Source organism: Gymnoscopelus microlampas (genome assembly GCF_963454915.1).
Source record: "Gymnoscopelus microlampas genome assembly, chromosome: 12".
NCBI lineage: Eukaryota > Metazoa > Chordata > Actinopteri > Myctophiformes > Myctophidae > Gymnoscopelus > Gymnoscopelus microlampas.
In genome coordinates, this window is record NC_139949.1 from 34,428,546 (window position 1) to 34,441,642 (window position 13,097).

Here is a 13,097-nt window from a genome sequence, read left to right on the forward strand (position 1 = left end):
AAGTTGCCTACTATGTAAACTATGAAATAAATGGTGAAGAAAAAAATGTTTGCAATTGTCTTTTATTTGGGAAATACCTAAACCATTAAAAAAAGTCAGCACTGTATTTATTTTGTTTATAACTATAAGTGGTATTACAGCTATACTGCATGAACTCTTGGCTCTTCTTGTTACCATATCATATTGCTTAAAGGAGCACTTCACCCATTTTCAACATTATCTTTATGGTCCTCACTAATGCTCTTTATAAAATGTCTGTCTACTCACTGTGCATCTCATTGGTGGGCTCTGGACAGTTCAGAAACCTGCCTACCAATGACCTCATCGATGGGGATTCCAAGCTAATAGAAACTACAGTCTGTCTCTTCCTGGGAATTTAACATACTGAAATAGAAGCCATTGTTATTGCATTAATAGCCTGCCGGCTTGTCCTCCCTTAAGCCAATTTTAATATAAGATAAAACTATTAGCAAGAGCTTATGACTCAATAATAACATTGGATCCATTGGAATACTGGTTCTTTTTCTGAAAAGCAACAATATTATTTATAATACATGTTTATGGATTAGAACACTACAATTGGATAAGTAGGACAACTTGTAAACAAAAACGGAGTGATCAAATGTTAAAACTATACGTCTTATGGTTTTCTTATGTAATAAGATAACAGCCTCATGGCATGCCACATTCATAATACAATATAATGTATTTTGCAATATAACTACAGTATGTGATCATGACAGCTTATGGTGACTTACTATGCCGTGGCCCGTGTCACCTCATGGCCAAACCTTAATGTTATGTGTAACCATGGATTTCTGGAATCCTAAGTCACATTTGAGTGAGAATACACATACTATAAACTATGTAGTGGAAGAATGTTTCTGTGCATGTTTTGGATAGTTAACCACTCCAGTACAGAAACTAATTTATGACCAGTCAGTGCTTAGAGCTTTAATTACATGAATTATTATGAGGAGATGTGTAATCATCCCACGTATCGTATGGTTCTTCAATCCTTTTTAAGCACGTCTTTCAGACCAGAAAAGCCTAATTATGCTTCATAGTACGGCAGTGTGTCGCATGCCGATAACAACAACGATCACACGTTTTCACCTTGTACTGTTGAGATCAGTTCTTTTTTGGCGAAGCCGTCGCTCAATGGAACAGCAGTGGTGTAAAGTAACTCGCGACGCGTTGTGAGCTTGTAGATCTGCTATTTTCAAACATTTTAGCACTTTTACTTTTGGTACTTTAAAGGGTAAGACCACTTTGGTAGAGGTTTGGGTTGTGTAGTTACCTTGCCATGATGTAACTCCAAAGGTGGGCAAGAAATCAAAAATAATTGCTCCAGTGATTAGAAATTGATAATTCAAAATATGCTCCTCATTGACTTACATTGTACGGTAAAACAGCTCTCAAAGTCACTCTTTTAGCACATAAATGAACCCAAACATAGCTGATTCAGACAATATAGAACATCACCAAACCCAGTACTGTTTGTTTTTTTAATAAAAATGTCAACTTCCTGTTGATTTTACTATTTGACGATCTGGATCCGCCGATCCAGTCCGGGTTTTCTATTTATTAAAAATGGCAAAATCAACAGGAAGTTGACATTTTTATAAAAAAAAAAACAGTACTGGGTTTGGTGATGTTCTATATTGTCTGAATCAACTTTGTTTGCGTTTGTTTTTGTGCTAAAAGAGTGACTTTGAGAGCAGTTTTACCGTACAATGTAAGTCAATGAGGAGCATATTTTGAATTATCAATTTCTAATCAATGGAGCAATTATTTTTTATTTCTTGCCCACCTTTGGAGTTACATCATGGCGAGGTAACTACACAACCCAAACCTCTACCAAAGTGGTCTTGCCCTTTAAGTATATTTTGATGCCAATACCTTTGTACTTTTACTCAAGTAACATTTTGAACAGGCATTTTACTTGTAACAGAGTACTTCTACATTGTGGTATTGATACTTTTACTTAAGTAAAAGATGTCAGTACTTTTTTCCACCACTGTGGAACAGGCGTCTTGAGTGCCATTCAGCAGCTGCCAATTTCCTTCCCGCTACAATGCTACTGCAGAAATAATGTTCTGCGATGATAGTAGCATGTCTCATTCATCATCACATATTCATGTCTAGAGGAGATAGCATCTCTGTGAAACCAACACTTTGTTGTGGCTTTGCAAGCCTGGACACTTAAAGGACTTCAGGGGAATGCATTACTGCTTGTTCTACTGTCTCACTCTAAAATTACTGTGGATATGCGGAAATTGTTGGGTATATTGCTCAAAATATAAAAAGCAATGTATTAAGATTTCTTATTTTTTTCTTAATTAATTAACAGTCCTTAATATTATTAACACGTCTGGTTTTAGAAGAACCTTCTAAAACCTCTATTTTGTAGCATTCAGTTGGTAACCATGGGCACTTCTCAGTTTACTTTTAAGTTTACAATAAATATACTGTATATAAAATAGTATAATATAATGGTTAATACAAAACTCGTTGTTTTTTCTTACAACTCACGTTTTTATTTTGTAGAAAAACAAGATGAAAACAATCACAAAATGGAACATTATATACAATAGAACTTTGTACAAACCCATGACAAAAGGTCATAAGAGGAACTTCAACCAGAAACAAAGCAGTTAAGTTCTTGATAGCCAGGCGTTGTTGCTATGATACATTATTCAGAGTTTTCGAACTGAGATGAACAATTAACGGAACAGTTTATTCTTCTCACAATCATTGGAGCTTTTGCTGTATTAACTGATGGCTAACGTACCAAAAGCAATGAAAACCAGAAACTATGTTTAACCACTCTCACCTTAATATGTGTGTTGATCAAAGTAATTACATATGAAACTATTACATGTAAGGTTTCTATTGTGCACTGCAAAAACACATTTATGAATCAAAATGTTATAGCATGATTGAGCATGGCAAAAACGGAATTGTAATCCTGTTACAATTCACAGTAAAATAAAACCTGGGAACTGGCAAAAAACACCTGAGCTTAATGATGAAGACACTGGTGACTTCGGAAAAAAAGTGATGCCATCGGCCTGCTGCCGAAAGGGCTCCAACAGCAAACTCAAGACAGTACGGCATTGGCATTGGCATCGGCATTGGCGTGGTGTGGACGGTGGTGGGTAAAGTCCTTGGAATAGTCCACGTAGAAATCAGGAAAGGTGCATGAGGAGCTTTGAGGTCTTTTTGGTGTCTATGTACAAAGTAAAGTCCTGTCCTGTGGTCCTCAGATTGAACAGCTCTGTATCTGTTGATAAAAGCTGTTGTGGATGCTCCAGAAATCGTCTGGCGTTGCCGATAGCGGGACCCCCAGGTCTGTGTACATGGGCAGGTCTAGTTCATCTGAAACTAAACAAAGCAGAAGAACGCGGTCAGGATTGCACACAAAATCAACAGACACTTTTTGATATCATGGAGATCACAGATCAGCCCTGCAGATGCTTCACACTCGTTTTGCTAACAGGAGTACTTTGACTAACAAATTAGCCTTTGTAGGCAAATCTCTGACGTCAAGCAGTCCTACAAAACATGTGTGTGATGTAACCAATCACAAACCGCTAATTAACCACTTTCAACCTGGTGTCCCTGTTTAGGCCAAGTCATTAAGTAGGCCAAAAGTTTCAAGTTTTTCAAAAAATAGCAGGTCTGCAAGATCACATGTCAAAAAATAAAACACGCTGTGAGCTTGTAGATCAGGTATTTTAAACTATTTGTCGTGCGACACCAAATCTCTTCCTCGAAAATAGTAGATCTACAACCCCTCACAACGCATCGTGAGCTTGTAGATCGGCTATTTTCACCCACATGAATATTACAATACGGACACTAGGGTTCGTTGGTTACTTTATGTATAATTGTCCTATCTAATTGTCCAACTGTGAAAGAGACTTTTGCCTCAGATCACTGCACCTCCGACCAATCATCTAGCAGCATTATTTACCTGAGGAAGTGTCACTGCTCCCTTGGCTCCCAGGGCTTGAGTAGGAATATGGATCTATGCATGCTTCATTGCTCAGGAACCCCTTGTCGTCTAAACTGCTTGGCCACTGCTCTTGTTCCAATTGCTGGCAAAGCTGAAAGAGCAATGCTGGAGTCAGTATGGTTGCATTTTGGTTGGGAATTGACCAATGTTTTGGATTAGTAACACAATGTAAAAAAGCAGAATATTAGGCCAACATGGGCATTCCTGACAACGACAAAAGCATGCTAGTAACCAGGAAGGAGAATAAAAGCCAAACCTACCTTAATAATTTCGTCGGTGTCATCGTATTCTGGAAGATCGGAGGGGGAGAAGGAGAGACAAACAAATACATGAGTATGGCACGTTTATGACGATACAGTTTTCAAATGGTGTTAGATCTCCAAGTACCTGGAGCTTCATGACTGCACACGTTTTTGTTTGCGCTGACCTTAAATAACATTTCCATCAAGCCAATAAATGGCACTGTATTTGTTTTAATCTTAAAACTTTACTTGTAAACGTTTTTTTGTTGTACAACTTAAGTATCCCTATTGGTTACAACACTAGCATGCTAACCATCCAAGCTAAGCACAAGATACTGTGTGACTCTGAAAACACCTCCAGTGACAAAACAGTAAATATATAATTTGAGTTTTTTTTTATCCAAAGCACTCTTTATGGGTAAAATAAAACACATCTGGCTAGGTTAAGGTGGAATTAAAGCCTCTGCCAAAACCAACTGTTATAATGTGTGGTATCACAGTAAGGTTCTACTATAATCTTACCGGGGCTGTGTTCTGGTGACACTTCGAACCGTCGGTGGTACAGGTCATTCGTGCTATCTGGACCGATCTCCACTGACGTCGCCCACTCAATCTCAGACTCCAAGTATTTGACTTGATCTATGAGGCAGATAAACATTAAATTAACATGGTGACTCCAACTTTCTCCACAGAAGCACACTTTAATGAATGAAATTGTTTTTGCCTTTTGCTTTAATCTAGTTTATTTTTTTAAGAACAGAAAAAGACTACGCTTTCATAAATACAACTCAAACGCATGCTTGAGAAAGATCATCTTTGTCTTTTGAAGGTGTTGTACAGTAAGTAAACATTACTTTAAAACTGTTTGGTATAACTTGACACTGATTCTATATTTTCTTCATTTTGGTGTGGTATATACCGTTGGTTCTCAAAGTGGGGGCTGGGGACTCCAAGGGTCCTTGAGGGTGTACCAGGGGGTCCCCAGTTAAATTTGCATCACAATCATTTTAACTACTTTAACCATATTTTATACTTTGGCTTTTCAAAAATAGCAGATATACAAGCTCATATTGTGACGTGCTATGAGATTGTAGATCTGCTATTTTTGAAAATCTTTCAAATTTGTGAAATCCTTTGAACATATATATTTTTTCAAATGGGGATCCGCAGCCAAATACATATCATTTGGGGGTCCTTGACATGAAAAGGTTTGAGAACCAATGTTATACAGTATAGCGTGCTTTATTCCAGTATATATATCTTTCTTACCTTGGTGCTCTGTGCTGTCCACCGTGTTCTCCTGTGTGGAGGAAGAGTCCTCATGCATCTGTGTATAGCGAGGAGAAGGAGACTGGACGGGACTGCAATCCTCAACTTCCTCTGTCTTGATCTTCTATCAAGAGGAAACAGCAAAAAGGGACATGCAATTAGTTTACACTGATAAGTAAAACAACAAGAAATATGCTTCGTTCTACTCATTGAAAGCTGAAACCATGTCTGTAGAGTAAGTGTGTCTAATCGTTTGCACTGTCCCTTTGCACTTTATTATCTGGTCTCTGTAGCATGCTTGTCAGTTATATTGGTACTATATAAATTGTTTAGGTGGTTTCTGCACCAAGACACATTTCTGCAGATTTACTGTAACTTGATTCTAAAATGGTTTTGATTCAAGACCCCTGTGAGCTAGATTTTTGGGGTCAGGGACGTAATTTCAAACATCTCACAGGCTGCAAGCCATGGACACAGGACAGTTGTCAGTGAGCCAATGTATTGAGGATACATTCCCAGAGATATTAGCCATAAGCCATAGCCTGTCTCATACAGTATAAACTAGGCTTAAACTAGGCTTTGTGTCTAAATAATATTTAGACACATTTTACAATAATTTGTCTACATACGCAGTACTGTAATCATATTATGATTACAGTACTGTATGTAGACAAAGGATTGTAAAATGTTCCAGGTGCTCTGAAAAGGGACACGGTACAATGCTGAGGTCATAAAACATCTATTTACCTTGTTCTTTCCTCGTCTGGCTTCCCGCGCCTTGCAGCGATCTGCGCCGATGGGGTGGAGGAAAAAAAGTTGATTATTACACTACACTTAATTTGTTCAGTTAACTGTTAGTCACATGCTACCATATGGTACTGGTTCATATAGAATGAAAGCAGGCACACAATTGACATTTAAGACTTGCATGTTGTGCATGTTTACTTCCTGCTAGATATCTCACCTTTAGATTTTGCGGTGGCTGCCAGCATCCTGTAGACACGTACCGCCTGGTGGCCTTTATTGACGCTCTTGTCTTTTACCTCCTCGATGTCAGGCAGAGAGTTCATTGCACAGCGGAAGTTGGCTTTCCATGTCTTGGGGTCAGGAGAGCTCTGGCCCTCGTTGTATTTCCCTGTGGAATAGTAAAGTTGAATATGAATAATTAAGCCCAGGCTGCCGTGTAGGCCTTGTGTCTCTCTCTTGTTTGTTGTGTGTGTGTGTGTGTGTGTGTGTGTGTGTGTGTGTGTGTGTGTGTGTGTGTGTGTGTGTGTGTGTGTGTGTGTGTGTGTGTGTGTGTGTGTGTGTGTGTGTGTGTGTGTGAGAGTGTGTGCACTTGTAAATGCACGTCACCAACCCACCTGTATGGACGGCCCACAGCTTGAAGAGGCAGGCGTCCTTGTCCACCTCCCAGCCGTGGCGTGCAGCATGCTTCCAGGGAATAGAGAACATTCGCTTGTCCTGAAACCATAAGCAAGTACTTTGTCAAAATCAATGTTGCAAAAAATATACATTCAAACATTTACGGTAGAGACTGAGGCAAGGCGCCACTCGACTGAATCAGAACAGCAAAGGAAGACCATCTCTCACCTTATCAACCCACATCAGACCAGAGACAATGTTAGCGTCGATCATGTTCTCCAGCCAGGGCCTCATCCTCATTCTTGACACAGGCATGGTTTCCTACAGGGGCACATTAAACACACATTAGACATATGTAATGGCATCTAATGTACACGAGGAATGTGAAAACACTTTTAAGGGCGACGCCTTCATCATTTATGTGTTTAGATTTAATGTGTATGCCAGCCGCCCACCAAGTAATGTCCTTGAGAAGAGGTTTAAAACCACTTAAACCCCAGCATCGGTATTGTGGGGAAAGCTTTCGCTGAAAATAGCAGATCGACAAGCTCACAACACAAAAGCTTTGCCCACAATAACAGAAAAGACACTAGTATTGAGCCTTGGAGTTTAAATGGTTAATTTGTAGTGGGGAGGAAACGTCTCTGATTGCAACCATTGCAACCGATGACGATAAGGCTCATTTTACAACAGCATGGTTAAAATGTTTTGAAAGGAGGCTACAGTTGTAGTAAAATGTAACTTTAGAAATATGGCTTTCAAAACTTATAGCACTGACTATAAACCTTTCTTTTCAATACAATAGAAAATACCACAATCAAAAAACCTTTCCAGAGCATTTGGGGAGAGCAACTGTCCCAAGGACTTTTTTGTTTGTTGTTTATTTGTTTGTTTGTTTTTTCCATCGTCACATGCATGACGGCGTCGCTTGCCGACAAGTAGTACAGATCGTCAATCTGACAGACGTCTTGCAGATCACTTCTTGTCGGCACGCGATGCGGTCGAGCGATGGAGAGAGGCACACCAGCCACACCTGTCACTCAGTATCACTAACATGGTATCCTATGCAGTGGTGGAAAAAGTACTCTTTTATTTTTTTTAAGTAAAAGTATCAATACTGCAATATAGAAATACTCTGTTACAAGTAAAGGTCCGGAATTCAAAGTTTACTTGAGTAAAAGTAAAAAAAAAAAAGTATTGGTATCAAAATGTAAAATAGCAGATCTACAAGCTCACAATGCAGCAAGGCATTGTGAGCTTGTAGATCGATCGGCTTTTTTCAAATGGCCAAAATATATATAGGACCGAAGTCGTTAATGCATGTTTTGTGATAATAATCTAAATCTGCAAAGTAACCAGTAAAGCTGTCAAATAATTGTAGTAAAAACACAACATTTGCCTCTGAGATGCACCTAGTGGAGTAGAAGTAAAAGTATAGAGAATTGGAAATACTCAAGTAAAGTAAAAAATTACCTCAAAATTAAGTACAGTTCTTGAATAAATGGACTTAGTTACTTTACACCACTCAGCCAGTAAGTAACACAGTATCTGTTTAAACACGTGAAATGCAAAACACATGTTCTCCGCCTGGTAAATAAATAGTAGCCTATTCTTTAGTAGTAGTTGGCGTGTGTGCACCGGGTCTAGCGGTGCCAAAAAGGCTTGAGGGTTGCAAACATGCAACTTTAGAAATAGTGATCAGAAACTTACAGTTGCAGTGTGGTGGTCCGCTTATATTCCAATATGCCCAAGGGGGGGAAGAAGAAATGACAGGTATTCCGTCTCTTCTTAGTATATTCAAGAAGATGCTGTTGTTGCGATGTCTGATTGATTGTATCCAGTGAGAGCTGTGCAGAGGACTGTAGTTGGAGAGCATCAGAGAGCTGACTTTATAGGATTCAGGTGGCGGGTTTTTCCCCAGTGAGCCCTGCTCTTCTACAGCCAAACACCATTCAGTGCAGTTGTGAAGCGCCGAACAGCGCCAGCTGTGGCCAGTCGGCGCGGCGTCTCATTTCCCCGAAATCACACGACCTAGTAGAAGAGGCTGGAGGAGGAAGTCCCGGCTGCAACAATAATAATAAACCATGGCATGGCATGCATGCAGGTCCAACCTGCTTGCACGTAGTAGAAAGGTTGGGTCCAGTCTGCTGCAATTTACTGTAAAGTCTTATCACATAGGTAGGTAGGTACAGTTAACCTTTTGCAAACTTTTTTTTCCCTCCCCACCACATAGCCTATTGTACTTTGTAGGCCACTCTGGCACATGCCATACTTGTGCAAAATTCGACAGACGAGATTGTTTTTACTAATGAAATAGCCGGCCACGTTACAGTTGCCTACATGATAATTTATTTGATATTTGTATTTTCTATATTCTTATTAGGCCTATCTATTATCCATGTAATTGCGATTCGTGGGTATAGCTTGTAGCCTACAGAAAATAGTTTTACCCACTCCACTCCTATACACCTTTAAACGTATGTGAATTAAAAATAAACTTGAAGTTGACGTTGATTAGACGGACAGCAGTGCATGAATTAAATAATTTGTTGTAATAGCCTGTATCATTTTTATTTTATTTTTTAAATAATAAAACATTGTGCATATTTGACACTGATACTAATCTGAACAAACATCTCTTTCACAAACATCTCTTCCAGAAAAGCCAAAGTCCGTCCTGGCACTGTGTGGTGGTGATGATGATGATGACGACATCATGTGTGTGTGAGACACACGAGACAAGCCTTTTAGAATAAACTGCAACCCAACAGAGAAACCTGGCGTTTACAAGAAATGCTGTAGTAGCCTACCAGCGTCCGATAGGGGGAGTCCAAAGCTGTCTTTAATCAACCTGCTTGCTGTGCTTGGCCTGGGGACCATGACACAGCTCCAGTGAGAGAGAGAGAGAGAGAGACACATGCGCACGCGCGCGCGCGCACACACACACACACACACACACACACACACACACACACACACACACACACACACACACACACACACACACACACACACACACACACACACACACACACATACATGCTTTGGTGACAGTGCTTTGCTGCAGGGCAGGCTGCTGTGTGAGTGACAGTGACAGACAGTGACACTGCCATGGCACCACCACTGTATATATTTCACTTGATTAACCGTCTGCTGCCGAGAAACAAAGACAGCCGAGCTGGTATGTATGTATGTGTATATGAAAGCACGACGTGTCCTTAAAAATGTGGCTGGGTGGGATTGGTGTCACTCAGTAGTGTAAGTAACTATAAGTACATGTACTCAAGTACTGTAGCCTACTTACGTACAATTTTGATTTTTTTTTTTTTTTTACTTTACTGGAGTATTTCCAATTTTCAGTACTTTTACTTCTACTCCACTAGACTACATCACGGTACTTTTACTCCACTACAATTATTTGCTAACTTCTTGAATATTATTACAAAACGTGCATCACCCACTTCAGCCCACATTTCGGCCATTTGTAAATGGCTGAATCTGCTATTTTCAAAAGATACATTTGAAAAGTTGTGAAATGGGACATTCTGCATAATGAGTACGTTCTACTTTCGGTACATTTTGATAACACTTCTTTTGTACTTTTTTTATTATGAATACTTTTTATATTTTGAATACCGGACTTTATATGGTATTAATACTTTTACCAAATAAAAAAAAAGGGAGTACTTCTTCCACCATTGCACATAATTAGTGAATTTCTTGCACATGGGAATCTAGGCGACACCGTTGTACTTGCGGGGTAGCCCTATAGTATACCTCTATGGGGTAGCCAGTAATAAGTGAGGTTTAAATGGACAGCATCAACATGGTCGCTTGTCACTAGTCTATCATGGGAGTTGGGAAACTCCACCGTCTCCACGTGAAACGTCAGACTATGCTGCCTGCTTCCATATTGGGACTTCCCATGCCTGAAAGCATGAGAGGGGAGGGGGGAGAAGAGAAAGGGAAAGGGGCGTGCATGTGTGGGTGGGTGTGTGTGGGCTGGCGGAACTGTGGGTGTGGGTGTGCCTGTGTGCATGTGAGGAGGAGGAATCCAAGGGAGTTTTGATGCTGGAGTTTACCAAATGAAGTATATGTATATCTTTGGGATTTTCCAGCGACGACAAGTCTCTGGATGTAGGATATTGTTCAGGGAAATATTAACCTCTCCAAAACAAACTTCATCACAATTTATTTTATTTAGGAGCAACCAATGACATAGATATAGCAGAGTGAAGTGCAAGCATTTACACTTTACACTACAGTACCATATGCTATTGTTCTGACTCTTTATTCGTTTTTAACGGATTGAATCAGCATTTACAGGAATTCAAGAGATTAGGCTTTTGTCTTGAGCCTGGAAAAGAGATAATCCTGTGTATATTAGATAAGATAGGAAAACTGTATTGTCCATAACATTTGCATAACATTGCCTGCGGCACTGGCTGGCACAATGTAAAACAGACAGTAAAAACAACCAACCAACCAAACAAACAGCTAAAATACATACGATTCTATATACTTGTTAAAATGGATAGGTGATGGGTTGTGTGTCCCACCGCAGGGTGCCGACAAAAACACACAGGTATACACACATGATATTTGAATTTCCTTTGTGCACGTGGTTCTGAAACAAGCAACATGACATGGCATACAATCATGACAGTAATCTCACGTAACATATAATAATGCACACAAAAACTGTCAAACACACTCAACATGTATTTCACTGGCAAAGACCATACCATCAAACAGAGAATCGATTGGGTTGTATTTATTGAATGGAAATTGGAAACAGAGGAATGCATTGGTTATGTGTATGTGTGGTGCCACTGTGGAAGGAAGAGAAGGTTAGAAGGTTGTTGGGCTGAGGGGAAGGGGCGCCTATCGTGGGAGGGGGGGGGGGGGGGGGGGTTAGTTCAACATTATACAGTGTGGTTAAGTTAGCCAATAGAATAACTGTTTCCCACCAGCCCCATCAGCCTCACATTCCCTTAATTTATTTAACACATGTAGCCTATTGTACATGATGAAAGGCTGTAACCATGAAAACACATTTCATACTTACTCATCCGTCATCCTTTCATGACAGCATGTGGCATCAGAATTTACAAAGAGGTCCTTGTGCCATTTTCTACAAGTCGAGTCACTAAGCATGTTGCATACTTACTGTGATTGTTACAAGCAGTTAGACTTTTTTTCTGCCTGGTGTAGGCCACCTTGCTATTTCCAAAATGCAGATCCTTTATTTTTCACTTACTGTGCATAGAGTTTATGCCAGCCCATTATATCTAGCATAGTTGTTCCCTCTGTTGAATGTCATGCACTCTCAAAATGTATCTCCTGCTAACTCCCCCCCCCCCTCCGTCTCACAGCGCATATATCGTGATCTCTGCACTGGTTCCTGTTTTTCTTTTTTTTGTGCTTTTATAATAAAGTGATATTGATTCTGTTTTATTGCAGGCCTCCGTGGATGTAAAATAGAGGGCAATGTGTGCACAGACTGGGTGCTACAATCTTTAACCAGTTTCAACCTGGCATCCCTATCTTGGGCATGACATTATAGGTGAACAGTTTCCCCCCAGTTTTTGTTTTGTCTTCTGATTTTCTGAAAGTTCTAAATTCTCAAAAGTTTCAAAAATGGCAAAAAAAAAGGCAGTTTGCAGATCGACTATTTTCGCTATTTCGCTAGCGGACAAGACAGGAGGTTGAGGCTTTGGGGAGACGCAAGGCCCAAGCGGCTTGTAAGCACAATCTCCCCTGGACCATCTGCCTGTGACAGATCAGTTGGCACTGGATCAACGCAAAGCTGTTGCCGGTGTGTCCTGTAGCTACTGTTACTGTTTCCACTTCCTGGTGGGGGGAGGAAGGTGGGGGGGAACAGGGAGGGGAGGGGAGCGGGGAAGCCATGAGTAAGGGTTGAAGACTGAATGAGTGGTAGATGGATATTTACTTTATTGATGCCCAGAGAAATTCAGGTGTCATAGCAACACCGCCGACACTTGAAAAAAGTTAAAGCTCTACATTCAGATAGTAATCATTGCTATATAATGTTTGTTCAATAGCAAGGGCCTCCTTGTTCTCTCCAGCTCTTTAATAAACAGGAAATTTCAGATGGTTTGCCAATTTCATCCATTTAGGAGAGAGTACACATTGAAACTGTGGTTATAACCACAAGTCATAGTACAGTATTTCGCTAACCT

The 13,097-nt window shown here is 40.1% G+C and overlaps 1 protein-coding gene across 3 annotated transcripts; it reads right to left on the reverse strand.

Moving 5' to 3' along the window:
• Positions 1–2,514: 2,514 nt before the first annotated feature.
• On the reverse strand, positions 2,515–8,769 carry irf1b (interferon regulatory factor 1b). 3 transcript variants are annotated; one of them, XM_084074033.1, is made up of 10 exons: positions 8,605–8,768; positions 7,123–7,215; positions 6,894–6,993; positions 6,497–6,667; positions 6,280–6,320; positions 5,533–5,653; positions 4,786–4,902; positions 4,282–4,310; positions 3,980–4,112; positions 2,515–3,387 (listed from the first exon to the last, which is right to left on the reverse strand). In XM_084074033.1, exons 2-10 carry the CDS (start codon positions 7,207–7,209, stop codon positions 3,266–3,268), a joined length of 921 nt encoding a protein of 306 aa, XP_083930159.1. In that variant the 5' UTR covers positions 7,210–7,215; positions 8,605–8,768; the 3' UTR covers positions 2,515–3,265. The 3 variants fall into 3 exon arrangements, with proteins under 3 accessions (XP_083930159.1, XP_083930158.1, XP_083930160.1); XM_084074032.1 differs by having other exon boundaries at positions 5,533–5,656; XM_084074034.1 differs by lacking the exon at positions 3,980–4,112 and having other exon boundaries at positions 5,533–5,656; positions 8,605–8,769.
• Positions 8,770–13,097: the final 4,328 nt, after the last annotated feature.

Excerpts from the sequence above, each read along its gene's own strand:
- irf1b (XM_084074032.1), bottom strand. The coding sequence starts at position 7,209 with ATGCCTGTGTCAAGAATGAGGATGAGGCCCTGGCTGGAGAACATGATC. Across the intron at positions 6,668-6,893 it reads GCTGTGGGCCGTCCATACAG|GGAAATACAACGAGGGCCAG; the intron begins GTGGGTTGGTGA and ends ACTATTCCACAG. Across the intron at positions 4,311-4,785 it reads GTCACCAGAACACAGCCCCG|AATACGATGACACCGACGAA; the intron begins GTAAGATTATAG and ends CCGATCTTCCAG.